General features: G+C 37.0%; 1 protein-coding gene across 3 annotated transcripts in view; it reads left to right on the top strand.

Moving 5' to 3' along the window:
* The window catches only part of LOC127433017 (Kv channel-interacting protein 1-like), a 62,111-nt gene that overhangs the window by 32,210 nt on the left and 2,349 nt on the right, over positions 1-27,552 (top strand). Inside the window, exons 1-5 of one of the 3 annotated variants that reach the window (XM_051684628.1) lie at positions 5,268-5,510; positions 23,331-23,455; positions 26,016-26,085; positions 26,727-26,797; positions 26,894-27,001. In XM_051684628.1, coding sequence (XP_051540588.1) covers positions 5,453-5,510; positions 23,331-23,455; positions 26,016-26,085; positions 26,727-26,797; positions 26,894-27,001 — 432 coding nt within the window. In that variant the 5' untranslated portion in view covers positions 5,268-5,452. Of the gene's footprint in view, positions 1-5,267; positions 5,511-14,888; positions 15,156-23,330; positions 23,456-26,015; positions 26,086-26,726; positions 26,798-26,893; positions 27,002-27,552 lie in introns of those variants that run through there. The other 2 variants (XM_051684627.1, XM_051684626.1) reach the window with 2 other exon arrangements.

Raw genomic sequence — 27,552 nt, 5'->3', positions numbered from 1 at the left:
ACGCCGGCTCTGTTTCCCCTTTTCCTTTTGTGTTTCCGCGGCTGTGCTGCCCAGACAAAGGGCTCCACTTGCGTGTTTGTAAACAGCGGGTCGGCATTGAGAAATTTGAAGTCAGGTTTACAGTGTGAAATTGCTGAACCGTGTGTCGGAGCTCGCAACGCAGCAGCCATACTATTTGGGAAATATTGAAAGAATTAAGGTTTACGTCTTATCACTCTGCGTCCCGTGCTGAGTTGATATGACATATCTGTTAACTCTTTAGTGTAATTCTCATGGCCATTGAAAATAATACCACAAATAGGTTGAAATATTGTTTGAGCACAGAGCGTAGATCTTAAGAATCAATTGACAAATTATTTAATCAAAATATACCACAGTCAACTTCTCTTTGAGTACAAACAAACTTTATTGACTAAACTACAACATAAACTAGCACAGAGACAAAACATGAACAGGTTAATGAATAAGTTTTGACAGAATTAATAAAATGATCTGTAACAGGAAAATGAACTTTATGGAGTCCTTACACCATGCCTTTAGAACCCTTAATGCTTCATTTAGTATGCCGTGATTTGAAATCGGGTTACACAAATTATATTAAAGAAACACCAGCACTTTCAGTGAAAGCTTGGAGGTCTGTACTTGCATTAAGGTGTATGGCATTGAAGTCCTTGATGTCCTTTGGAAGTTTGTGTTTAGTTGGTCTTGAAGTTCTGAAGAAGTTGGAGGGTTGATTTCAGCAGAAATCAACTATATACAATGGGTTGATGATAGAACTTCCAGTGGAGCCTGGAGGCTGTTGAAGTTTGCAACTTCTACATTCTAGAGATTTTGCGGACTGAAGAGGACACCCGCACGGTGCCTCGTGGTCCCAAGGGAGCTTTTCCCTTGGAAATTAACGTAGTGACAATATTAAAACTCATCTGCTGGAACGGGAGAGACTTCTTTAGAGCTTAAAGGCATGGAGAATTTTGAGATGAAGTTGGCTGCACCTCAAAGGTGACTTGAACCAATCAGAAGTGTCTTTGTCACATGATCAACTCCTCTCCTCCTCCTCAAGAGTTATTTATGAGTTATTTTGTGTAAGGATTGCTTAGTTTCCCGCTTGAAAAGGGCATTGTTTTAGTCATGAACTTTATATCTTAAATACAACAGATTATAATGATAAAATGAATTCATCTATTGTTTTCCTCATGGAAAGGCAAACTTTTACATATCAAACACGATATATCTGCTCAGAATAATAGTTTAAGAATAACTCTTTCAACATGAATAATACAAGATTAAAAATCATAATCACCCATTTATCAGTTATAAAAGTGATTACAAGTCATAACACATATTTTAAAGGTGACATCAGGCTATAATCATTTGTGTAAGATGGATTTTTACTATCAAAAATCGACTGTGCGTTGTGCAGTGTACAGTAGCAGTTTTAATCACCACGCAAATCACGCAATTGCGTGGGGCCCCGGACATCGGGGGGGCCCCCGCCACGGTAGGAAAGCTCCGCAAAAACTGTTTGAGGGGTGACATGTTGTTCTGGGTACACGCACGCGGTTCACATTAGAAGCCGCCGGGTCGGGACTGGTCAGTTTTTCAAGTTGGGTTCGGGCTTGTAATTTATGAAAAAATATATAGGCCGTCCGAACTTGTTTCACCCACGCACTCTGACTCACAGATATGCGCGAACAGATGAGTTAGGGGCTGTTGACATCGAATGTGTTCTTGCTTGCGTCTGCTCTATTTTTCCATTTTTTTCCTGTGTAAACACGCACTGGACGAACGTCCTTGACTGCTGCACCACGTCTCGCCGTTTCTTCAGTGTCTCAAGCAGGACCGGCACGTTTTTAGACACTATGTCAAGTGTTTCACAGTCTTTACTGTCACGTCTTCAGCTTGTCCAAAATGCTGCCGCTAGACTGTTGATTGGAACAAAGAAGAGGGAACATATTTCACCAGTGCTGGTCTCTCTCCACTGGCTCTCAGTCAAACATCGTATTCAGTTCAAAGCATTATTGTTTGTTTATAGGGTTTGCATGGTTTGGCTCCTCCATATATATCCAGAGACCTCAGATCAACCAATAGTCTATGGTTGACTGTTCCAAGGACACGTCTCAAACTGAAAGGAGATCGAGCCTTCTCAGTGGCTGCTCCACAGCTCTGGAATAATTTGCCACTTTACATAAAAACTGCGTCAACATATGATGATTTTAAATCTCTTCTTAAAACTCATTCATTTATTATTGCATATGGTCACAAGTAGGTGCAGTGGTAAAAAAAATAAAAAATATTGTGCATTTTCTGTGATTGTGTTTTGTGTCCTAATTTTAATTATTACGTTATTTGTTTAAACTCTGTACAGCACTTTGGCCAACATCTGTTGTTTTTAAATGTGCTTTATAAATAAATATGACTGACTGACTGACTAATAAGAGCTTCAGGTTTCAAAAATGCATGTCAAGACACCTGCATTCTGCTTCATTTGTTGCGCTGTGTCTAGATTGTGTTAAGCACAGGTGTCAGAAAGATTTAACGTTTTGAACAAGTTCAGGTTGCAAAGAGGCAACTGTTACAATATTTAACATTATTTCAGATTTTTCTGCAACAAGCAAAGTTTCAGCGCTTGATAAACGGCAATGGTTTTTTATTTTTCTTCTGCTCTAATGTGCTGAGGGGCCACTGTGTCTGTATGTTGACTGTTATAATTCTGTTACGAATGTTGCCTATGATGCTAACATAAAATGCATCCTTAGCGTCAGAATATAAGCTCCAGGTGAAAGTAAAGTAAATAAGACAGGAATAATATTACTATTGTATACAACAAATCCTCAAAGTAATAATAATACTGTATCATATTATAATGACAAACTAGACAACAATAAATAATTGTTGGGTTATAATAATAATAAATAACATCTGAATTCCAAAATGTTACTGGGTGAAGTAGTAGGTTTTGCACACCCTGTTCACAAAAAAAAAAAAAACAAACAAACAAAAAACAAACAACATTTTGTTAAAAATATATGTAAGTAAATATTGCTTTTTTACCACTGTTTTGTGGGAAAACTGGAAAACATGCATTAATTATCTTTAACTAGATTTTTATTTCATAATATTTTTTGAATATACTTGGCTACAATGGGTGATAGGAGGAATTTAAAATTATGATTTAAAATACATTTTATGTAATTTTTTTAAGCAAAAATTTTCTAAATGGGGCCCCGGGTTGGTCGGTTGCTTGGGGCCTCAGAAATCATAAACCCACCTCTGGCAGTGTAGAATGATGATACAATGGAGTCTTTTGATAGTGTTATATTTCATACTATATGTTTATGTATTGTAAAACTGTAAAATTGTCTTTTGAAAAGATAAGAAAAACGAAAGTTTGTGTCCAATAGTTCAACGGTTCAGATCCAGTGCGTGTCTGTTCAATCTCTCTTGAACAATGAGTTTTAAGCATGTGATGGGTATAATGGCTGACTGTCACATGATGGTCATTCAGTACATCATTTTAAGTGTTCATGTTTTCTGACTGAATGAATGGAACAAAGGAGCTTCTTTTGATTTGTGGAAACCCCAGGCTTCCATGGTCACAGTTCTTTCTCTGGAATGTGCTTGCCAGTTGTGGGGGTTTTGGGTAAAGGTTGGGTTTTTCTGGACACCCTCCTTTATTTTGTGACAGTTACATTGGCCAGATGCAGGTCAGCTCAGACTCCTTGGCACCAGTCCGAATTTCTAGCTTCTTAATGCTTGGAGGAATTTCCCGGAATTATCTTGGTGTAATTCTGTCTTAATTCTTTTTAATTTCCTTCTGCCTGGCTACTCAGATCCTACATGACATATGAACAGTAGTTCAAGGGAATAGAAAGATCAACCTCTTTCCTCCTCTCCCCCCCGTCCTAACCTGCCCCTGGATCCAGCTGCCCCTGGATCCTCCATTGCACCAGCAATTTTCTGACGGAAAAAGAGATGAGCAGGGTGGGTGGAAATGGGGATGCTGGGGTTAAAGATTAAGGAGAAGGAGAAGAAGAAAGCATTGGGCAGATGAAAGGACAAAAAGTGTTGTGCTAGCACATTGGTGAGAGGCAGGCTAAGCCGTGTTTCAGTGATCAGCTCATGACAGAATGAAAGAAGAACTCTCAGTTTCTGTCCATAACCTCAATTTCTGTCTTTCTCTCCTTTCCATCAACTTCCCATTTTGTTCTGTTTTCTTCGTCTTTCATCTGCTTCTCTTATATCTGGCTGTCACACACTGATGTCTTTGGAGAGGAATGACAGAGGAAAAGAGAGATTTGTGAAGAGATCAAGTGTGCAAAGCTTCGTTCTCACAATTCCTCACCATCCTCGGATCATCCATGTTTTTTCTATCCTTCACTAAGCCTTTTATCTGCATTTTCCCTCTCATAAACACATGCTTCAGCCTGCTTTGACACTTTTTTCCAGCTTGATGTTCTGTTTTTAATAGCCTAAACGCTTGCATTTTAATTGCTGGATGTAATTGAATCACTCATCTTTTCCCTATGTGTGTCAACGAGTCAATATAGAGAGCGGTACTGAGAGAAGTCAATGTTTAATTGACCCAGATAGATAAGACATCATTTTCGAGAGGCTGAACGAGCACGCTGTAGTTAAAGTGATTATCTTAAACCTCACGCTGTGATATTCTGACCACTGATCGAGCCCGTAAAATCTAATTGTATCTAAGTGAGAAATCTAATTGACTGTTAAATCTTTATCTTCAAAATTCCAATTTAGTTTCAAAATGAAAATGATTGCATATTAATATAGTCTACTGCAAAGCACACTTTTAATTCCAGTACAAATTTCAATTCAATTTGAATATGTATTTTGAATTTGAATTTTACATTTGAATGATAATTGCAGAATGATCTTGTGTAACAGGGAAAAAAAAAAACTTCAAATTTCTTATTGAAAACTGAACCTTTTCATTGCTGAACAAAGTCTGAAATTTTTACTTTTTCTAAGCAGCCATTATTCTGTCCCGACAGTGTTGGATGAACCTATAAACTACTCACCTTTTATAACTCCATTGTTCTCCACTAAAAATTTCCCCTCAACCACTATCAGAACTACTGTATTAGCTATACTCTCTCTCTTTCTCTCTCTCTCTCTCTCTCTCTCTCTCTCTCTCTCTCTCTTCTCTCTCTTCTCTCTTTCATGCTCCCTATCTATTTCTCTTTCCCTCTCTCGCCCCCACTAAAAACTCAGGAAATGATAAGCAGCCTTCAGAGTCCATAGACAGACAGAGCAAGGACGATAGTCAGAGAGAGCGAGACTTAGGTAACCAACAACCCTGCGAGAGAAAAAGTGTAGAGAGATCAGTAGATAAAGAAAGACACAGTAAAAGGGAGTAGTATTTTTTTCCAAAGTGAGATCTAAACAGAATAAAAAAAGGAAGAAGGTGGAAAAGTGAAGAACACTGCTAAAGATGGGTGTGGTGTTGGGGACCTTCTCTATGCACACAAAACAGGTCACCTACAGGACTGGTAAGATCCTATTTACACATAAACCAACCATAGATATACATGCATTAATAAAACGTTATATTTGTGTTTGTGAGAGAGAGGAGAGATAGAGTGGTCAGTGGCATAGTTTAAAAACAAATTTATTGTCGTTTTGATCATTTTAGTTTGTTTTTGAGTTTGTACTTGTCCAGTGGTCTTTATCGCAATGTTATCACACTTGTTCTACCTCATGTGTAAATCAAATGCAAGTGTGTGAGTATGTGCGTTAACCTAGATATTTTTTGGGGACAAAATGACTGCAAAACTGCGTCCGGAAGTTGGCTAAAACATAAAATAAATAGAATAAATATCCTCTTGGGGATGTCCTCAAAAGGAAAAAGTGTTCATAAAGATACTAAATAATAACTTATTCACTTCCATAAATGCCAAAAAAAATTATTTAAGAGTTTCAGTTAAGGCTAGTGTATAATATTTTTAATTAGCCAAATTTAAGTATAAAAGAAGTCAATGGGAAGTTCCTATTCAGGTAGCCAGGAAAACGTGTGTGTTTGTGTGTTTGAAATGATGTAAATGTGTTTGCATATTCTAGCTTGGGCTCCATTCAAGGAAATGGGTTATGAAAGAATCACATGGCAATTTATTCCAAAATTCGTACCTCCTTTAGTGCACAAAGTGTGCCCCAAGCCGGGAGGATGGTGGGGGCGATTTGAAGGTTTTGAAAAATGGAGTGATCAGGCTGTGAGTATTCGATAAGAACATGCATGAAGAGAGGAGAAAGAGAAGGTGGTTTGTTAGCATGATTATTTATGCCTTGAAGATAAATTAACCTACGCTTCATGTGAATTTACCATTTGTGATTTTCCACTGCTTTAATGTACAGTGCCATGCTATAGAATCCACTAAAACAATGCTAGTGAAACAAATCAACATCACATCAACACCACTGTGTGCTCACATGTGAGAGCATGTGTTTATACCCACACTGGAGATAGTGAGATAAATAGAGAGACCAGCACTTCAACACACACACACACGGCCTGAAGAGGATTACGAGTTCTGGGCATGACAGACAGAAAGATGGTTTGAAGTCTTCACTAAAATCCCCAGGAGTTACATGAGCTGCCTCAGAGTTTAGAACTGAAAACACAAACTGTGTGTCAGCTTTGGCACTCAGCCCTGACTAGCTGGAACTTCTGCTTGATATCCATGCTGCTTTAGTTTTTATGTTCTGCTGATGAAAACGGTGAGGATGATAACCAGGGGATATTTCCATCTGACTTTAAATATGGTATTGTTTTAGTTTTCTGTAGTTGAAAGGATGCCTTATATAAAGCACTAATGTTTTGACACTGTGTCTGTATTAGTGTACTTGTTGGCCCTTCAGGTAGGAGATTTATTATACATTTTATTATATAAACCCCCCAAAGATGTTTACCATGGAAGCTCATATCCACCACAAGAAAAAAAAATGCTTCAGGAAATCATAGTTATGAGATAGTAAATCGTATTTATGAGATTAATAAGTCATAAATATTAGATTCAAAGTCATAATCATAAGATAGAGTCAAACTTTGTAGATAGTCACAAAATTATTACATTATTATTATTACTTTTATTCTCATAATTATGACTTACTATCTCATCATTATGACTTCATATCTCATAATTAAGATTTTTAATCTCATAATTTTGATTTATATCATAATTTAAATTTTTTATATTACAATTATTAATAATTTTGACTATTAATCTAATCATTTTTACTTAGTATTTCATAATTATGGCTTCTAATCTCATAATTATGATTTTCTTTCCATAATTGTAATTTTGACTTTTTTATATATATTATAATTACGACATTTTATGGCATGAATATGACTTTGAATCTAAAAATTATGATTTTAATCTCTTAATTATGTCTTGCTATCTCAGAATTATGAGTTACTTTCTTATAATTTTGAATTTTTCTCTTAACTGTGACTTTTATGATATTCTAATTTTGATTTATGTCATAAGTGTCATAAATGTAACTTTGACTGTAATAATTATGACTTGTAATCTCGTAATTATTCCTTATTATATCATTATTATGACTATAACTCAAAATATGACTTTGAATCTAATAATTGTGACTTTTTATCTCATGAACAGGACTTAATATCTCATTATTTTGATTACCAAAGCATTTGTATCCAATGTGGTGGAAATGGGCTTCCATTGTTTACTTATATTTTCAGTCAAGGTTTTTTGTGCAAAAAAACCCCCCAAAAAAGCACTTTGCTACGCTCTCTCATAGACTACAAGTTTACTGTCGGAAACAATGTAGTTTTCACTGCCCCTTTAAATTATTTTGCCTATTTGCAAAGCTTGCATTGTATTTTTATATGTTATTAAAACAGTCTGTGCTGAAATGTCGCACTCTAACTGTTAAGGTCAGACTGAAATGATCAGGGGCCTTGTTGTATATAAATGTAGCCACTCAATTATAACACTGGCATCCTTGGGTTGGATCAAGAAGTTCTAATATACCTTGAAAGATTTATCTGTTAGCGTCCACATGCATCTCTATGGCAGTGCTCCCCTGAAGTACACAAGCTGAACTCTTTGCACATGGATGCTCATTTCTGGCACCAGGTGATACGTGACAGATTTCTCCGGAATAATAGAATCTATTCTCCTCATTGCCTTACCGTATCTGGGCAGGCCAATATTCTGAACACAATATAGGTGCCATCAGGTTTGGGGAGTAGTGGAATACATGTAACAGGAATACGTATTTAAGTAACTGTATTCCACTACAGTTACAATTTAAATCATTGGTATTTAGTATACAGTTACATTCAAAAAGTATTTTGATTACTGAAGAGATTACTTTACATTTGATTGTCATTTGTTTCATTTAATATTTAGTCCTTTCAGATGGAAATCATTTATACATACAAATGATGTGATCCCAAGTGCATTTGAACAGCGGTGAAACACTTTCTTATGATGTGTTACATTCATACGAGCAGACAGAGAAGTAAGTCTGAAGTAAGTTTGGAGCAGAAGAAATAGAAATAAACCTTGTGTAAATTGTCAGTTTTACGCTAAGCTAAAATGCTATTTCTAGCCATTTTACATGCACGTTACCAGGCATGATCATATTTTTTTATCAAGAAAATTCACGTTGGACCATCATTTCTATTTTTCTTGTAAGACCTTTGATATTAGGGTAAAAATCGTATTCTTGATAATCATTTTTGTATTCATTTCCTGTAAAAATATCTAAAAATCCTTAAAACAAGATCAGTTTGATTTATCTTTTTTAGAAACAACACTGCATAAGATATTTAGGTTTTTCAGAGAATGTATTTTTAACATGTGTATTTTGTCTTACTGTACTGGCAGAGTTTTTATAGTCAAAACAAATGAAAAAAATCTACCAGTGCTGAAGAAGTAATCCAAATTATTTAGAATACGTTACTGACCTTGAGGAATCTAATGGAATATGTTACAAATTACATTTTACAGCATGTATTCTGTAATCTGTAGTGGAATACGTTTCAGAAGTAACCCTCCCAAACCTGGGTGCCATTGACATCTAAATGTGGGTGGTCATGGGCTAAGAGCTGCTCATGCCGAATACGTTTTTGTTCTAAAAAAGTTAGATGCAGCAAAATGAATGAAACAAAATGCAGGTGTTTTTACAAGTTACAGCTCTTTTTAACTTAATACATAATAGTGAAAAATGTCCATCTAGTGCAAAGCAGTGCAGACAGTTGAGAACATGCTTGGTGTGAACGGCCCCTTAATGTAATCATCTGTCTGACATATGATGAAAATGCAATTTGAAAATACATCACAAATACAATACAAAATAATAACGATGTTTGATACACATCACATAAACCATGGTACTATATACAAACCAAATAAGAGTGACGAATTAGAATTTAATAAACATGTTTTTTGATGTTGTACATTAGTGATTTTACTGTACTGCTGTGGTAAAAACCTATAGATCACAAAAATCCCGCCCACTTATTCAGCGTCTGGGTTCCAGAAGTACTTTTCCCATTAATTTCTTCCATAGAGGTTTCATAAATATAAGAGATGTATAAAAGTTGTAAAGCATGAACCATACCAACCAGCTTTGAGGTGAATCACAACATTACAGAATTTGTTTTAAGGCAAAATCAAATGAAAAGACAAAGGTACAAGTCTTTGTACTTACTGTCTTTCATGAGGGCACGGACTACAGTCCCATGAAACATTGCCAATGACGTAATCAAATATAAAACTATTGATTTTAGGTTGTTGATTATATGTATAGAAGCAATATAGTTCACATTTATTGCAAAATATTCCAATATACACAAATATAGGAGTAGTTTAAGGAGAGTGCAAGGAGACTTGTTTGCATCATTCAGAGTGTGTCATGAGAGTGCGCGGCCGTTTCGGGGCTAATTTCGTGGTCTTTGTTGGCCGCGGTTCCCTGATTGGTGGATCTTTCTCTGCTGGACCATGGGTAATGTAGTTGTTCACCAGGAATTCTGCTATTATACATGATTTTTAAACAACTGAAGTTGAAATAACGCAGACTGATAGCTTCAACGGAAGCATATATCATCGATAAACAACCTCGGAGCTCAAGGTAGGTCTGTCTTTAAAGGTTTATAAGTTAGAATTTAAAATCTTTTGTCTATGGAAGAAATTAATGGGATTTTTAATTCTGTAACCAGACTATTGCACTCTATTGGTGCAGTTTATTACTCTATCACTGTATCACATTGCTATGATTGTAGGATTTCTGTAACATCTCATTTCGGCAGTGATTTGCACCATTGAATGTGTTTCCAATTAAGCCATTCATCTGCACCCATCTCCCAAGTGCATTAGCAGTTTAAATGAGGCACCTGCAAGGGAAAGTCCAGCATCATAAACACTTCTAAGTGAGAAAAGAGGCTTACACCTGCCTTTATGGATTTCACACATGCCAGTTGTTCTCTGGATATCATTGTTTCTCTTCCAAAGATTTGAGCTAAAGAAGCAGAAACCCATAAATGACAAAAATGGGTTGTTTTTATATATTTCAGTCATGACTGCTACACAGGAAGTACGGAGACTTGTGTTGGGCCTCATGTATTCAGATAGAAGACAAAGGCAGGCCTAACAGTCAAAAACATTCCTCAAGCCCCCACCTTCTAAGTCGTAAATCTTACTGATAAAAATCGCGCCAAAATCAAACAAAGGGAGTCCAAAACAGACTACAAATCCATGAAGCCTTGCTCACTAAAGGATCGAGCGCTCAACTCCTATTGGATGAGGCACACAACAGAACGTCCCTCAAACATGACATCATCAGGACTTCAAATAATTCTGAAATGCTTCCAAAGTGGCTTCCAGCGACTTAGTTCACCGAATACGGACGTAGCTTTTTGCTGCTCTCCGGTGCAACCTCGTGGCATAAGGAAGTAATGTCCGACTTGAAACTGTAGCCATACAATCTCCATCTCACTGGACGAGCTAAGATTACTCCGTGTTCAACCGAACACTCTAACGGATCCGAAGGAGACCGCCGAGCAATTCGCATCTTCATCCGTTGGCCTACAGAAGTGAAGAGATTAAAGATTTCTCTTCCATCTTCAATCAAGTCGACATTTCTGAGTTCTCCGCCAGCCCGCCGAGAATCAACAGCCGTACCGCCCTCTGAGAATCAACAGCCGTACCGCCCGCCGACAGCGCGAGGAAACGGCTCTCGTCATCACACGAGCCTCAAGAAACCGGGTCAGAGTTAAAGGACGGAGGAAAACACATTCTACCTGTGTCCTCATGCGATTCAAGTAAGAGGTTTACGTCTGGGCAGAGATAGAATATTATAGCGTGCTATTCTTGTGTTTCAAGGTTTTTGCTTGTACAGTTTACGGACCGCCATGTCCGCTAATTATTAATTATCACGAATTTGTTTTGCTGTATTGTGGTCCAACCAAATTGGACTGTTGTGCATTTTCGCCATCGCGGGTGAGACAACAACTGAGTTCATCCATTAAAGAGTCAAATAACAAGGGACTTTTACGAGCCCCGCTCGTAAAACCGCATCTCTGAGTGATGAACACGGCTGCTTTATCTCCAGCTATCGCGAAATCAGCTTTCGGGCTGTCACTTAATCATCTCTCTCTCTCTCACTAACCACACTGACACACACACTCTGTCACACACACACCTTATGTGTTATAGGATTATTTTTTTATTCCATATCTAATCATATCACTGTTTAGTTTGTAGTTGTAAGTCGGAAGTTTATTGACTGCATTGTATTAATTATTAATTGATATTACTGCATAAATAAACTTTGTTTATATTACAATGAGAAGTGTTTTGGTTTGTTTTGCATATACCTGTGTCATGCTGACGGGATGTCAGTGCTCAGATTCAAACCTTCATTCATTGTTTTTTTTTCCCGAAAATCGATATTCTTCGGATGTCGATTTTCCTAAGAAAACAATCTAATATTGAGACTGTTTTAATATTCGGTTATTAGTCCCTGATTTCAGGGTGGTGCTCCGTCAATGTTAATCCTTATTAATATTCTATTGATTTTTGATAATTGATAATTATCTTTGATTGAATTTGAACGATCAATAAGCTAGTGTTAATTGTAATTAATGTTTCATCGATGTTAACAATTAACGATTATCTTTGATAAGTGTTGATTTTAAAGGATTAAAAAAAAGCTAACATTGATTCTCATCAATGTTCTATTGATTTTTGTAATTAATAATTATCTTTGATAATTATTAATTATTGCTAATAACCAAACTTGCTCCTAAACGTAGCACACTACATTTACTGGAGTCCCATATGAGGTTTTAATGAGTTAGATCCAATTAATTAATTTAAATATTGATTAATAACTACAGAAATAATTACCAATTATTTCTGATAGTAACACTGATCTAAACAACCAGTAAAGCCCTACACTTGCTACTGCTTGAAAATACACATACATCAGGAGTTAGCATGTGGACATAATAGACATTACAAACAACCCCCTGGTTGCTGATCTAGGCAGTGAAGCTGGGGTGGAGGTGGGTTTCAGAGAAAAACTCTCGCAGCATGCTGCAGAGAGCCCAGCTTATCTGCAAAGCTGAGCCATTTAAATGTTAGACAAAGAGAGAGATTCAAGTTGATTGGCTACCCAATTACAAGTCAAAGGGCCAGTCAGCTTAAACCATGCGAGCTGATTGGTATAAAATGTCACATGTGAGCGAGCTGCTTGGCTAACAGATAATAAGTCAAAGAATCTATCAGCTTGCACCACATAGAGTTTCATGGCTGAACATTGGTCATTTAAAAGTTGACATTTAGCTGTATGCTGCAAATAATTTACACAAAAATGAAAAGTCTGTCACTATTTAGTCAGTGTAGGCAAAATGTCTACAGAGTGGCACCAAAAGCGTGTTGTATTTTTAGTTGTAAATGATGTAATACAGTGAACAGAAATTCATTTTTTTTAACTCAACCCCCTAACCCAAACCCCAACACTAAACCTAAATGTCAATGGAGTAAAAATTTAAATTTTGAATGAAAAAGGCAACTTCCATATCTCACTCATCATTGTTTATGTGAACATAATCACTTCCGTTCCCATGGGACCAAAGCCTGTGTCTTGAAGGTTGCTTGTAACACACTATCAGTAGCACTTGAGGGAAATGTACTTACACCTGAACTGAAGCAAAGTTGTCTTATGGGGGATGGCACTTGTCAGTAATTTGGCAGATTTTTGTTGATTTTAGGGTGCATGAACATTTGAAAGCAATTGTAACAAGGTTAAGGATGGGAAAGGAGGAGGCGGGAACTGGCTGAACCGTCAGAATAATATATAATGAAACAAAAAGACACAAAACATAAACGCACACACTGCAGCTGTGTGTGGCTCTCTCTCCCGAACTGCCGCGTTCCACTGCACTTATCCCTCTCCTCGGATGATTAGCCCAATTGGGGGCTGGGCATGCATAGTCACGGTACAGCCCCACCCTCCTCCTCGTCACAGCAATATGTTGATTTCCCATGTGATCCTGTTGTTCAAATATGGTGCATCAAGATGCATCACACCTCATTTGGGATCAATGATAAGACATGAGAACTAATGATGTTTGATATTTGGCACAATGGTCTTGATTGGTATATAAATGTATACAAATGGACTTCTTGAGGATACTTTATTGGTACTTTTTTGTCCTTTCTTTTCAGGGTGAAATATTCCTTTAAATTATGGTTCTCTGCCTGTGACTTGTGTTAGGCAGGTGGTACAACCGAAGGGTGTGACAGTCTAACCTCAAGGTGTTAGGTTAGTGAGATAGAGAGTGTGATTTGTGCAGATAATGTTCTAGTGATGAAGTGCAGATATCTATCTGGCAGAACGAGGATATCGCTGGATATCTTGGCATGGTTTTCAGGTCAATCTAGCGAGGTTTGCGTAATACAGAGTAGTGAGGGTTGAAATTATGTAATTACTCATTACCTTCAACTTCTCTCCACACTCCCAGCCCAACGCTCATCAGAAGTCTCATCTTTTTTGTATTTTTAATGAGGTTACAGACCTGCTGTTTTCAGTAATTCCCCAACAGCAATTTCTTATCCTTTGTAGTTGCTATCTTTCTCTTTCTCTTTCTCTTTCTGAGTTCCTTCTCCCCTACTATCTTTCCATCTTACTTTATCTCTGTTTATGTCTCTTTTATTGGAAAAGTTTGTGAGGTTGGTTCTGCACTGAGGCAGGATATGAAACAAACGAGAGAAGAATATATATTGGGTCATCATGTTACATTACATTAAAATGGTACGTGAACACAAACAAAACACACACACTCATTTGCACATAGTGCACACAATTATATTGCTTCAAAGAGTACTTGATCGATGAAACATTCTTATGATTGAGTCACTAAATTGCGAACACACACACACACACACACACACACACAGGCATATTCAGATGCACACGTATGCACACAAAAGCTCATAACTGGAAATGAACAGTGGATGATAAAACTACTCATAGCCGAACCACAACTCATTTGCTGTGTATATACAGTAATAGCAGTAGGGTGTAAAGGAAAGTCAGCATCCATCTTGCCATATTCTGGCTGTGTGAAAAATGAGTTCCATAAGGAAGAGATCTGCTTGCTTGGTGTCTTTGTGTGTGTATTAGAGAGACAGAGAGAGAAATCGAGGAGCATTTCATCCCCACACACACATTTCCTACTGCTTCCCAACACGCTGAGCCCACCTGCACAGCAACAGTTCCTGACACTGAATAACAAATGGGACACAGCAGAAACAGCAATGGCGAGAGCAAAGAGAAAGAAGAAAAGGGAGAGAGGGAAAGAGGAGAGAGGGAAATTTGTGGGAGGGGCGTCAAGGAAGGAACCATATGCTTTTAGCAAGAAAATTCCAGTTCTTCCTCATTCATTCATTCACAAGTGAGAAAAAAGTGGAGAAGAAAACAAAAGCAGGTTCTTCAAAAAGGCTCTTCAACAAAGAAAGAAAGGAAGACGGAGAGAAAGAGGCAGACTGGCGGACTCAACGCTTATTAATTTGAACACGCTTGTCTCCTTGGTAACAACATGGGAGCTGTAGTGGGTACATTGACTTTGCAGACAAGACAAAGACAAACAACCAGAGGTATGTTAAAAGATGAGAGATTAAAAGAGATCGTCTGACTCCTACTTAATGATGCATTAATTCAATATGGTTCTATAATGGAAAGACAGGCAAATACCAAGAGTTACTGTCTATCAATAAAAGTACTAAATAAATACCACAATGGCTAACTTAAAGATAAGAACACTTAAAAAGCTGAACGAATGTTCAAAGAAAAGAATGAATGTACTGATTCATAAATGTGTAGTGTGCCATTTCACAGACAAACATTACTTAAGAAAGACCATTTATGAGCAGACAGTGTTAAACTAATGAACTGAGAAAGGAGAAAACCAATACAAGGTTGAGAGAAGGAGATTTGCAGTAGACTGGCAACACATCACATCATTGGAGATAAACATCGGCGACAGCATGTTTGTGTGTGTGTGTGCTCTTGGTACGTGAATGGGAGTTTAAACACTCATATCAGCCCTCTTCCTGTTCGCATGCGCCGTGGTGTAGTTTTCATGGAGACAGCTTTGTAAGGGTTGAGAGAGCAGATGATGGGATGTTATGATCGACATGGCAGCAAGGACAGAATTACAGTACATACACGTATACTATAGAGCAGTGCACCTGTTCTCGATCAATTCACCTGAATCACATGTTATTTTGAATGATACACATTAGCCAAAGAGGCGTCAGTAATTTATTAATTTGTTCATTTATTTCTTGATCCATTCGTTGGAGGTTCTTGTAATGGATTTTACACTAAATTAGAGGTCAGCTGCATGACAAATTGAATGAAGAATATATTAAACACAGGAGCCCTGTGAAGTCAAAACAGCAGATTTGCCTTGATCAAATTTCTTTAAAAATACAGAAGAATATTGAAATAGTTATAGTGATAGTTCAAGCAAAAATGAAAATTCTGTCATTATTTACTCATCTCATTCCAAACCTTTGTTATTTTCTTTCTCTTCTGTGGAACACACACAAAAAAAATAGTTATTTTGTGGAGTTTTCAAGCTGAAATTTTTCATACAATTAAAACAATCAGGACGGGTGCAGTTGAGCTGAGAGAAAAAAAAAAGCATTTTAAAGGTCATAAAGATATATACTGTATATGACTATATTCCAAGTCCTCTGAAGCAATATGATAGCAATGTGTGAGGAACAGACCAAAATTTAGGTTGTTATTTGCTGAAAATCTAATATAATTTGTATTTGCGTACATGCAAATTTGGTATGTCAAGCATTGTTGCATTGATGCATCAAATGTCTTCAGTTGTGCGTGTCTCGTGATCAATCGACATTGACCTTAAAGGGTTATGAAAAACTAAACTACATTTTCTGAGATGTGAACAGATATGAGTTGCACATGACAGAAGACAATGTTAGCATCCTTTAATTTTAATTTTGGGATTTTTTTTGTACTATTTTCGTTATCTGGGTTTAAAATCAACAGAGTTTTAACACACTATAGTGCATCGCCACATCATCAGTTTCTCATAGTTACTCGTGAGACTGTGTGGCCTTATCCTAGCAGAAGGCGCTATCTCATGATAATTCATGACCAGGGGCGCATTAACTTCTGGGCTGATGGGCTCGCCGTTCCACGAGACCCCACTGCCAGTAGTCAAGCAGGGTTGGGGGGAGTCTGGGACTGTTGTTCTATGAACATGCGCTTCAAGGATAGCTTTCACGGTTGCACGCTATCTTCTTGTTTAAAACAGTGTCTCCCGCTGAAAGCGCTTCAGTGAGTGAGTCGATACCGGGCCGCGAGTGTTCAAGACTGCATTTGTTCCCTGTAATGCTAAAAGAGGGACAGGTTTTCAATCAATGGCGAAACCTTTTAAATGTTCGTGAAACACACATTTATTACCTGAGAGTTTCATGATAATGCGGTGAGGTGGACTGGGGCTCGTTTGAGGCACGTTTTACACTGACAGACAAATTCTACTGATGGATCCATCAAATCATCCTTAATGTGACTGTGTTAACTGATCTAAGCTCTTGTTTTTGTAAATCAACATCTTGGAATAAGTCTTAAAAGTTTTTAAAAATGTAAAAATCATTCACGTATTTGCAATACAGAGTTAATCGCTTGGCATTTAATTGAGCATTAAATTACAGATAGAAAATGACCAGTGTTTCTCTGTAATGTATTGTGAGTTTACAAAACAGTGTATAATTTATTCATGCATTTTACTTCAAGCAATTATGAGAATTTTTGATGCTGTTAACTGCATTGGTGAAATAAAGTTGAGTGACTGGATCAGACTGGTTCAGACAGTTGTTGAGTTCTCTCCATCATTCATCCCTCCACTGCCGACAAAGACCACTCTAAAATGTGGTGCGACCCTACTTGGCATGCCATATTTAAATATACACCAATGTGGGTTTGGAATGACATGAGGGTGAAAACAGTATGACAGCATTTTCATTTTGTGGTGAACTATTCCTTTAAAATCTCTTACATTTTCTAAGGCAAATTCAGTGACATAATTAATTGTTGCTATCTGTCAGATGCTCCTCTATTCCCCTTGTTCCAGCCAAAGAGTTTACCATATGACAAACATACTGGGGCATTAGGCTTTAAGCAAAATGTCTCTCCATTAAAAGATCAGTGATCTAAGACCTTTGACTGATCTGGATGGCTGTGGTTGAGCTATGGTTGAGGGGGAGTGACTCTGCCTCAGTCCTAATGAGTGGGGAGTGTAGAGCTGCAGTAACAAATTATTAACACTATCTTTATTGCAGCGGCTCATGAATATTCATACCTTGCTATTTAAATATTTGCTCACTATTTGGCACTTTAATTTGACATCTTATCCTATAGATTTAACATATCACTATGATCTAAAGCAGCTCCCTATAGTGATCTGCATAGAATGTGGGTGGCTTGCTCTAGCAAATTACCTGTTACAGGGTTACATATTGTTTAGTGTGACGTCAAGGGCAGGCGTCCAATGTCTTTGTCTTCTGTATGTTATATTGCCTTCTTATCCACCATGGTTCTGGAAGAACTATAATTTGGTAAACACTTTACAACAAGTTTCTAAATGTTACTCACATACTGTATAAGGTAATGCATCGTTTTTAATAGCATTTATCAATCTTGGTTCATTAATTAAAAGGATAGTTTGCCTCAAAAATGAAAATTCTGTCATCACATTTAGTCACATACTGTATGTACCCATATGACTTTTTTTCTTACATGGAACACAAAAGGAGATGTTAGGCAGTATGTTAGACTCCACTTTCAAGTGAATGGTGACTAAGGTTAACATTCTACGTAACATCTCCTTATGTGTTCCACAAAAGAAAGAAAGTCTTATGGTGTAATGAAGAAGTTATGAGATGCGAGATGCGGATCTAAGTGTGTGTGCGAGCCAGCTGAAAACCACAGTAGAGCCAATGGATGACCAGGGGTCCACCTGGAAACTGGTGGACAAGCTGGAGACCACAGAGGTGCTGGCAGACAACCAGGAGGCCAGGGTGGAGTCAGCAGGTGGCCAGGAGGCCATAGCGGAGCCGGCAGACGGCCAGGAGACCAATGGTGATCAGGCGAGAGAGATGGAGAGGCAACAGGGGACTTTAGCGAAGCAACAGGAGACAAAGGCAGAGTATAGCCAGTCTTGGGTGTAACAGACTGGGGAGCGTGGCCAGGCGGGACTGACAGAGGAGCAACTAGCATGTGAAACTCAGGGAACTTTAGAAGGGCAATAGCTTTGACAGGGGACTCTGAGGATGGAGCCATAGGGGACTCAGAGGGCGGAGCCACAGGGGACTCTAATGGCAAGATCAATGCAGATGGGTACTCAGAGGGCAAGTTAATGTCAGCTGGGGACTCAGGCAGGGTCAAAGAGGCCAGGGCATCAAACAGGGTCAAGGTGGCCTGGGACTCGGGCAAGTTCACGGCACTGGAGGTCTCAGAAAGAGTCATTGGATTAGGGGACTCTTGAAAAGTCAAGGCACTAGGGGACACCGACAAGGGTGAACCTATGGGATCACTGAAGCTGGGATCACCGGAACCACCGAGACTGGGACAACAGAGCCCACCGAAGCTGGGACAACCAAGACCACCGAAACTGGGACCACCGAAGCTGGGAGTGGAGGCCAGGACCACCGGAAAGGCCTCCGATGAAGGGATCTTCGGGATCACTGTAGCAGGGAGCAGAGGGGCCTCCGATGCAGGGATCTTGGGGACCACCAGAGCAGGGAGTGGAGGGGTTTCTGATGTGAGGGTGCTGGGTGCAGCCTCTGGCAAGAGAGCTCTGGGAGTCATCCACGGTGAGAGAGCGCTGGGTGCTGCTTCTAGAGAAAGAGCGCAGCTCTCATCCTTACATGAAGGGAAAACACTCTCCAGAGTGATCTTAACATACTCCATTTTTTTTTTTTTTTTTTTTTTTTTTACTTCCTTTTATTTCAATTTTGGAGGAAGCACTCTAATGGCACTAATTCCTGCCTGAATGGAGGATGTGCCAGTAAAGTTTATTTTATTGTTGCTGCTGCTGCTGCTGCTGCTGCTGCTGCTGCTGCTGCTGCTGTTTTTAAAGACATGGTCACACTTTTAAGCTTTAAAGAGAGAGAGAAATAGATGGAAGAAGAAAGTTTGCAGCTTCCTGCTGTGCTTTGTTACTTTTCCACTTTTTTATGCACTGATGCTAAAGAGACCCATCTACAGGCTCTGTCAACCTCTGTCTTTCTCTCATAGTCTGTTTACACCAAATGTAAAATAAAATGTGAAACAAATCACACACAAAATATCTAGGTTACACTTTACATTAATGCTTCCTTTATTAAGACTTTTTAAAGGGGTTAATTAATGACTCATAAGTCATTTACAAATGCATTATAAATCATTCATATGCAGTTATAAAAACAATAAAAATAAAAAGGTCTTATTATTCTGAAGATTAATCGAGTAATCTGGAAAATTATTTCACAACTCAGATTGCATAAAGTTGTTGAGGTGAAGTCACGTTTGACTAAAATGCATTCATTAGCCTAAGTTTTTCTAAGTTTTCCCCACCATATTCTGCCCCGTCGACATTCTCAGGAAGGCACACATGAAAACGTGTTCAGTGGGAAACACTGATGTAAACACAGAGAATGTGTGCAAAAGATAAATCCATCCATGTAGCACATGGTGATTGAGTGCGAATGTATGATAAAATCTTACATTAAAGTCAAACAAAAATGACTGCCTGTATATGCGCTCTACCCGTGCTGGTTCACATTTATGTGGTTTTTTTGTATATTAAAGCATGTAAACCTATTCTAGTAGACCCCCAAAATAAAATTATGAACCTGTGAATTAGCATAATATGGGCTTTTTAATAAATTATTTTTAGAAAAAAAAATGTTGTTATTGCCCTATTGCCCTATTCATTGTCCTGCCTACTTCTATGGCCACCACAATCACAGAGGGATTATGCCATTTTACTACAGGATGTCTTGTGTTTTTATTAATTACTGTAATGTCTCAACTCACTTGTATTGTCACGTTCCTTGTCACGCTGATGTCAAAAGAACAGTGCTACTTGGTTACTAATGTTGAATAAGTGTTATTAAGCATTTATAACACGTTGGCAAGTATTGCATATAATCACTGATTGATCATTTATATTTTAATATATAATTTAAATAATTTATAATAATTTTTTGTCAAGTACTGCATGGCAGTCACTCTTTTTATTGTTGTTATAACTGCATATCAATGATTTATAATGCATTTGTAAATGATTACTCATAGTTAGTGAACCCATTTATAAACCCTTAACAAAGAGAACATTAAGTGTTCATAAGATTCACACCAAGAACAAACCATTTTATCAGATAAAAATTAAAACCAAATTTACTCCCATACAATAGGTGCCGCTTTTTGATAAACACATATGCAGGACTACTGGGGAAAGTTATTATGCTAAAAAAATAATAATAATAAATAAAAAATTTAAAAAAAAGATTTTGCCTGTTTTTAAGATTTTCCCATTTCTATTTTATAAAACAAATTCATCAAATAGAATTGTGTAAATTTTAAACAAGTTTAATTAATGAAACTTTTTTTTTTAAGATTACTCAATTCAATTTGATGGAATTTATTATGAAATTGAAATGCATAAGTCTTAAAAAATATATATTAATTGCAGATTTGAGTTCAGTTATTGCATTCCCATCTCATTGGTCATTCAGTTTTCATTTTCAGACAAAGAGAAAAAAAACTGCCGACTGCTTTCTGTAAAAACAAACTGTCAGCATATAAATTTCGTCCCCAAAGTAATTAGGTATGCAGGAATCGACTGTTTAATTGGCCTTTACTCTGTATGTTTCTCTCTGCCTCTCTCCGTCTGAGAATCAATCATATCTTTCTCGGGTTTGTTTCCATAGTTTTTCTCGCACCTCTCTTTTCCATTCTCACTGTCAAATCAATTTGGTTGCTTGTGGTTTACTTGTATAAGCAGAAGCTTCACATCTGTTTATTGTCATGAGATGTATCTATTACATTATTTATCACAGTTATCAGATGGATTGGACAATATCTGGCAAAGTTGTGTTATAATTCACTTCAGATTCATGTGTTTATATTTTCCATTATCAGTTTAGTTTGTCAAAGTAGTTTCTCCATGGATTCAGAATTTGTTTGAAAATGTCAGAGATCTTTTATCAAGTGAGATTAAAACTGAAGCAAACAGGATTTTAAAAATGTAAATGAAGAGGCTGGAGGATCTGAAAATTGCTTGTGGCAAGACTTAACAGTGGAGCATTTGGTAGGTTTATGATTTTTTTTAGCACGAACTGGCTCTGGAATTTTCACAAGCAAAACAAAAACTTGAGTGGATTAGTTTACTAACGGTTTCTTAATCCAGTCTATATCTCACAGTCTATAGCCAGCATTGAAGAAAAGCATTTGCATGATTAACATTATGATATATACAGTTAAGATATATACAGCTCACACACAGCCAGCATCATCGGTGTAGACAAATTAGAGTGAAATATCTCCCACTGATTGAACACCCAAAGAACAGAAAGAAGTGAGAGAAAAACCAGCTGGAAAGACCAGCATTTCTAGGTAACAGCATATGTTGTATTTTGTATGCTGGTTTCTCCACCAGGCTTCTTAACTAGCCTAACCAGCAACACTTACCTTGTCAACCAGCTTCACCAGAAAGATCTGGTCTCACAGAATCACACACTTTACCCACATTTTCTCTAATTATTTTTTTCTGTGGCTCGTTGTATGTGTTGCGGTAGTTTCCTACAATTGAGGTGCCACAACAATGACTTTAATTCACTTTCACACAAATCATGAGTAAAAGTGCAGATTATCTGTTCATAAACACTTTTCATGGCCTTAAAGGAATCTTACACATTGTCAGCTTAAGAAGCATATTCAGTGTACGATCGTGCATGTAAACACGCTTATTGTTCAATCTAGTCAGTTTTCCGCTGAATAGTTTACCACAGGTGTGTGTGTGTGTGTGTGTGTGTGCATTTGAAAACCAGAGAGAGGATTTAGAAGGGGTTGGGGGCATTAATAAGGGGATGCAATGGCTCTCCAGAGTTCTGCGAAAGATGAAATTCTCCCCCTAAACTATCCATGCCCATTTTCATTCGTTCTGCAGATTTCCCCCATCACACCATCTGCCTCTTCACCCACAAGCCAATCACTTCTTCAGAGCTGACACAGCAGCAGCAGTAGCAGGGCCTGCAGGGGGCTGTGTATGCTAATGTGTATGAATCTGTGAGTGTGTATGAGTATCTTGAGACACATGAGTCATCTGAGTTACTTTTCTACCAAAATGAAAGTCTTTAATGTGCAGGTGTAGGTTATGGATTTGGTTCCAGCAGAGTTTTGTCTCTATTTTTAAAAGAGAAACAGTGACTCTGTCTGTTCCTAATCACCACTGCCATGTCTCCCATAATCTCACCAAACTGTATTGAGGAAAAACCATGTTTACATGTTTGCTTCAAATCCAGACTTCCGAGGACAGAGTACATTCGGCCCATCTTTTGAGTTTCAAAGCAACGGTTCATCCCATTGGAAGCAAAACAAAACAAAAAAAAAATTATTACTCAAATTTAGAAGGAACATCCAAGTTGACACTAATAAAGCACTACATAAAGTCTCATCAGCAAAGAAAGTACCCTGAGATTCGCAGCAATAACCGTTTATCGGAATAAAACTGACTCTGTTTCTCTCTCTAGATAAAATAGATGATGAACTAGAGATGACGATGGTCTGCCACCGGCCGGAGGGTCTTGAGCAGCTCGAAGCACAGACAAACTTCACCAAGCAAGAGCTACAAGTCCTTTACAGAGGCTTCAAAAACGTACGCTCCCATTCGTACCTGCCCAGTATTCCCCATTCATCTATCCCATCTCTCCCATAGCCTCACACTCACTTTCTTCAAATGTCTTTTGACATGTTTTGGAATCTTTTAAGATGCTGATGTTGTGTTTATGAAATATATCCTTATGCCTCAATATCCTCTCTTATGAATCATAGTCTCTCATCTGCATATACAGTCCCTGTGGTTCTGTTTGTTGTGTCTCATCTGTCTTTAAAACTCTGTAAACTCTTATTTTTTCTTTCTGCATTATCCAGCATGTCACTAATCACTACGTACAGGCCTGCAGCAATAGTCAGCTAGTCATATTTCACAATACAAGCATTCACACACTATATTAGACGCACACACAAACAGTCATGCTCAGCAACACACCCACACAGCAGCTCATATTTGTTTCTTCAGAAAGCCATTCCAAAACCTCTGTGTACTGGATAGCATTCTAAATTGTCAAACATTTTTGAGTACTGTCCTCAAAAGGAAGGTTTTACCCAACAATGACATGCAGAACAGAATAAGCTTGTTGATATCATTATTGCTTTTTATTGCAAGCTCTTCCCACATTTAATCATGGATGTGAATTATTGATATCTGTAATTCAGTTTTCAGTAGTCAAAATGCTTGATATCAGCAATAGAATTACTACTAGTGAAATTATTCAAACATAAATTCTTAATGTCAAAAAATTACATCATTATATGCTGAAATACCCATTATTGATATCAAAAATGGAATTTCAATTAGTAAAAGCTGTAATTTTTTATATCTGTAACTGAATTTTCCCAAGTGGAATTTCACAATGATCTGTCATTCGCTCCTGTTCAAAAGGCAGTTACAGATATCTATAATTAATTTCTTTAATTTCTTTCAAGATTAAATTCCTAATACATTTATCACCTATGAACTTCTTACCAGTGAAAATGTATTATATTTTTTATATCAATAATTGCACTATTACTAGTACAAATATTACTAGTACCATTACTAATATCAACAATTGAATTACAGCAGTTAAAAATGTTTTTTTATTTTTGGAATTTGGTTTTCACTATAGTGGCAATGTTATTTCAGATAGCTTTTTTTGATTGTAGCTAGTAAGAAAGCCTTTTAAGATATGTTTAATTACTATTCAGTTTATTGATATTTGGAATACATTTCCTGATATCTAAAATACCAAATCTAACATGTGGAAATAAATTTACAGATATCAAAAATAGCATTTTTACTAGCTGTAATTCATTTGTTGGTCATTCATTGTTTTTACCAGAAACAATGTAATTGTTTAAATGTAACAATGTACAAGTTGAACTGCCATTTTAGGTTAGCATTAAAAAAGAGATAATGAATTGTGAAATTAATTAGCAATTTCACTAATAGTAATTCCATTGCTGATATCAAGAATTAACATTTAGTGAAAACTGAATTATAGATATCTATAATTAATGTCCTGCACATGATTACATGTCAAAAGTGCTTGAGATATTGTAGGAAACAAATGTTACCCAATGTGATTCGCTACTAAGATCAGTAAACTCATCCAATTGTAGAGGAAAACATGTTGCCTGTTTTAGCTTGCCCACCACTTATTTAAAGAGATAGTTTACCCAAAAATAAAAAGAAAATTAGCTAATCATTTACTCACCCACAATGACATCCCAGATGTGTATGGCTTTATTTCTTCTGATGAACACAAAAAAAGATTTTTAGAAGAGTATTTTAGCTCTGTAGGTCCATTCGATATTAGTGTATGGTGGCCAGAACTTTGAAAGCCAAAAAGCACATAAAGGCAACATAAAAGTAATCCATAAATCTCCAGTGGTTAAATACATATCTTCAGAAGCTATATAATAGGTGTGGGTGAGAAACGGATCAGAAACAGTCCTTTTTTTATCAGTTTACACTTTCACATTCTTCTTCTTTTCTTTTAGGCAATTTGCATTATTCATGCATATCGCCACCTACTGGGCAGGGAGGAGAATTTATAGTAAAAAAGGACTTAAATAATGATCTGTTTCTCACCCACACATATCATATTGCTTCAGAAGACATGGTTTAAACCACTAGAGTCATATGGATTACTTTTATGTTGCCTTTATGTGCTTTTTGGAGCTTCAAAATTCTGGCCACCATTTACATGCATTGTATGGACCTACAGAGCTTAAATATTCTTCTAAAAATCTTTTTTTGTGTTCATCAGAAGAAATAAAGCCATACACATCTGGGATGGAATGAGGGTGAGCACATGATCAGCGAATATAACATTTTGGGTGAACTATTCCTTTAACATACTATCCATATTGTTAAATCTTCTGTATTTTTATGGAAAAATATAATGTCATAATATAATCAAATAAATCTTATGTGTTTAACATTCTATGTATATTTTAGCACATTATACTAATCAAATGTTTTATATATTGTTTAAAATGATTCTGTGGACCTCTCTGTAATTAAGTTAAGTGCCCACAGATCCTCAGTTAAGAAACACAAATCTGCGCACGTACATGAATCAGTCTCAGTTCAAGTCTCATTTTCCCCCCAGGAGTGTCCAAGTGGAGTGGTGAATGAAGAGACCTTTAAACACATTTATGCACAGTTTTTTCCACATGGCGGTATGTTACTTTCATTTGACCTCAAGAAATCCTTGTGTATCACATGCTTCATTGAGTACATACCCAGTGTTGGGTGTAATCTGATAACAAATAAATTACTGTAATCTAATTACTTTTTTTAGTAAAAATAATGTAACAAATTACATTTTATTTCTAGTAATCTAGTCGATTCTAGTAGTTCTCTTAGATTACAGTTGCTGACTTTCAAATAAGTTTACATAACTTGGGTTACACATTTCTAGTATTACATATGTAGAATTGAAAACATTAATTATGTTCATATCTTTGCGTTTCTGTGACAGCTGAAGGGCGAGTGCCCCCTGTAAGTCATTGTAGGGAGAGACATGTGGTGCTGTGTATGACTTGCATGCGGCAATGCACAAGCAGGAAATATAGACATTATTTTGAATTTGTTGAGCAAAAAAATATATATTTTCTGTGAAAAGTGTTTTAGAAAGTAACTTAAAAGTAAATAAATGAGTAATGTGATTACTTTTTCAATGCAGCTATCAGTAAAGTAATCCGATTACAATTTTATAGAAGTAATTACTCATTTGTAGTGGATTCCCCTTACCCAACAATTTATGAGAGATACAAAGTGTCTTATGTTGTTGTTGTTATTACTGCTCTACTTCTTCCAGATGCTAGCACATATGCACATTATCTCTTCAATGCATTTGACACCAGAAATGATGGATCAATAAAGTTTGAGGTATGAAAGTATAGCTTATGTGCATTCATGGCACAGTATGAGAATAAATATGTGTATTACTTTGCACACAGGATTAACTTTCTTGCTCTCTCTCAGGACTTTGTGATGGGATTATCTACCCTATTGCGGGGGACGGTCAGAGATAAACTTGAGTGGACATTTTATCTATATGACATTAACAAAGATGGATTTATCAACAAGGAGGTGTGTGTGTGGCACATTTGCTGGTTCAAAAGCTACAATTACTATCATAAACTGACTGATCTCATGAAAATGTTGTAAATGTGGCGACATTTTTCAAAATGATGTGGTTAATGACATATCTCGCGGCAGTTTCAAGGGAAAATGTCCACTGTGTGTTGGTAAAAGCTTGTTAATTGTTCTCAAAAACAGATTTTTAAATAAATTAAATGCTTTATTGAGTTTCAAATCAACAAAACCTACCTCTCTACCCTAAATCTTAAATGGATAGTCATAAAAAGCAAATGTGAAATAAAAAATGCATTAGCATAGTCATAAGCATTCGTAACGGCAGTGCACCATTAGTTGATACCGCGCGATTTGATTACACTTGAACAAGCTTGCACATGTAGGCTACTTGATTATGTAGTGCAAATGTTACAATGTCTTGCCTTACAAGTCATGGCCATAGTAAATTATTTTTTCATAACATAGCATTCTGGGAGGAACAGGGTGAAAAGTATGTATTTATGAAGTGATAATCTGCCATTTTATTTGTGATTACCCTGAAATTG

Source organism: Myxocyprinus asiaticus, chromosome 42 (genome assembly GCF_019703515.2).
Source record: "Myxocyprinus asiaticus isolate MX2 ecotype Aquarium Trade chromosome 42, UBuf_Myxa_2, whole genome shotgun sequence".
Taxonomy (NCBI): Eukaryota; Metazoa; Chordata; class Actinopteri; order Cypriniformes; family Catostomidae; genus Myxocyprinus; species Myxocyprinus asiaticus.
This window is presented reverse-complemented; position numbering and strand designations above follow the sequence as displayed.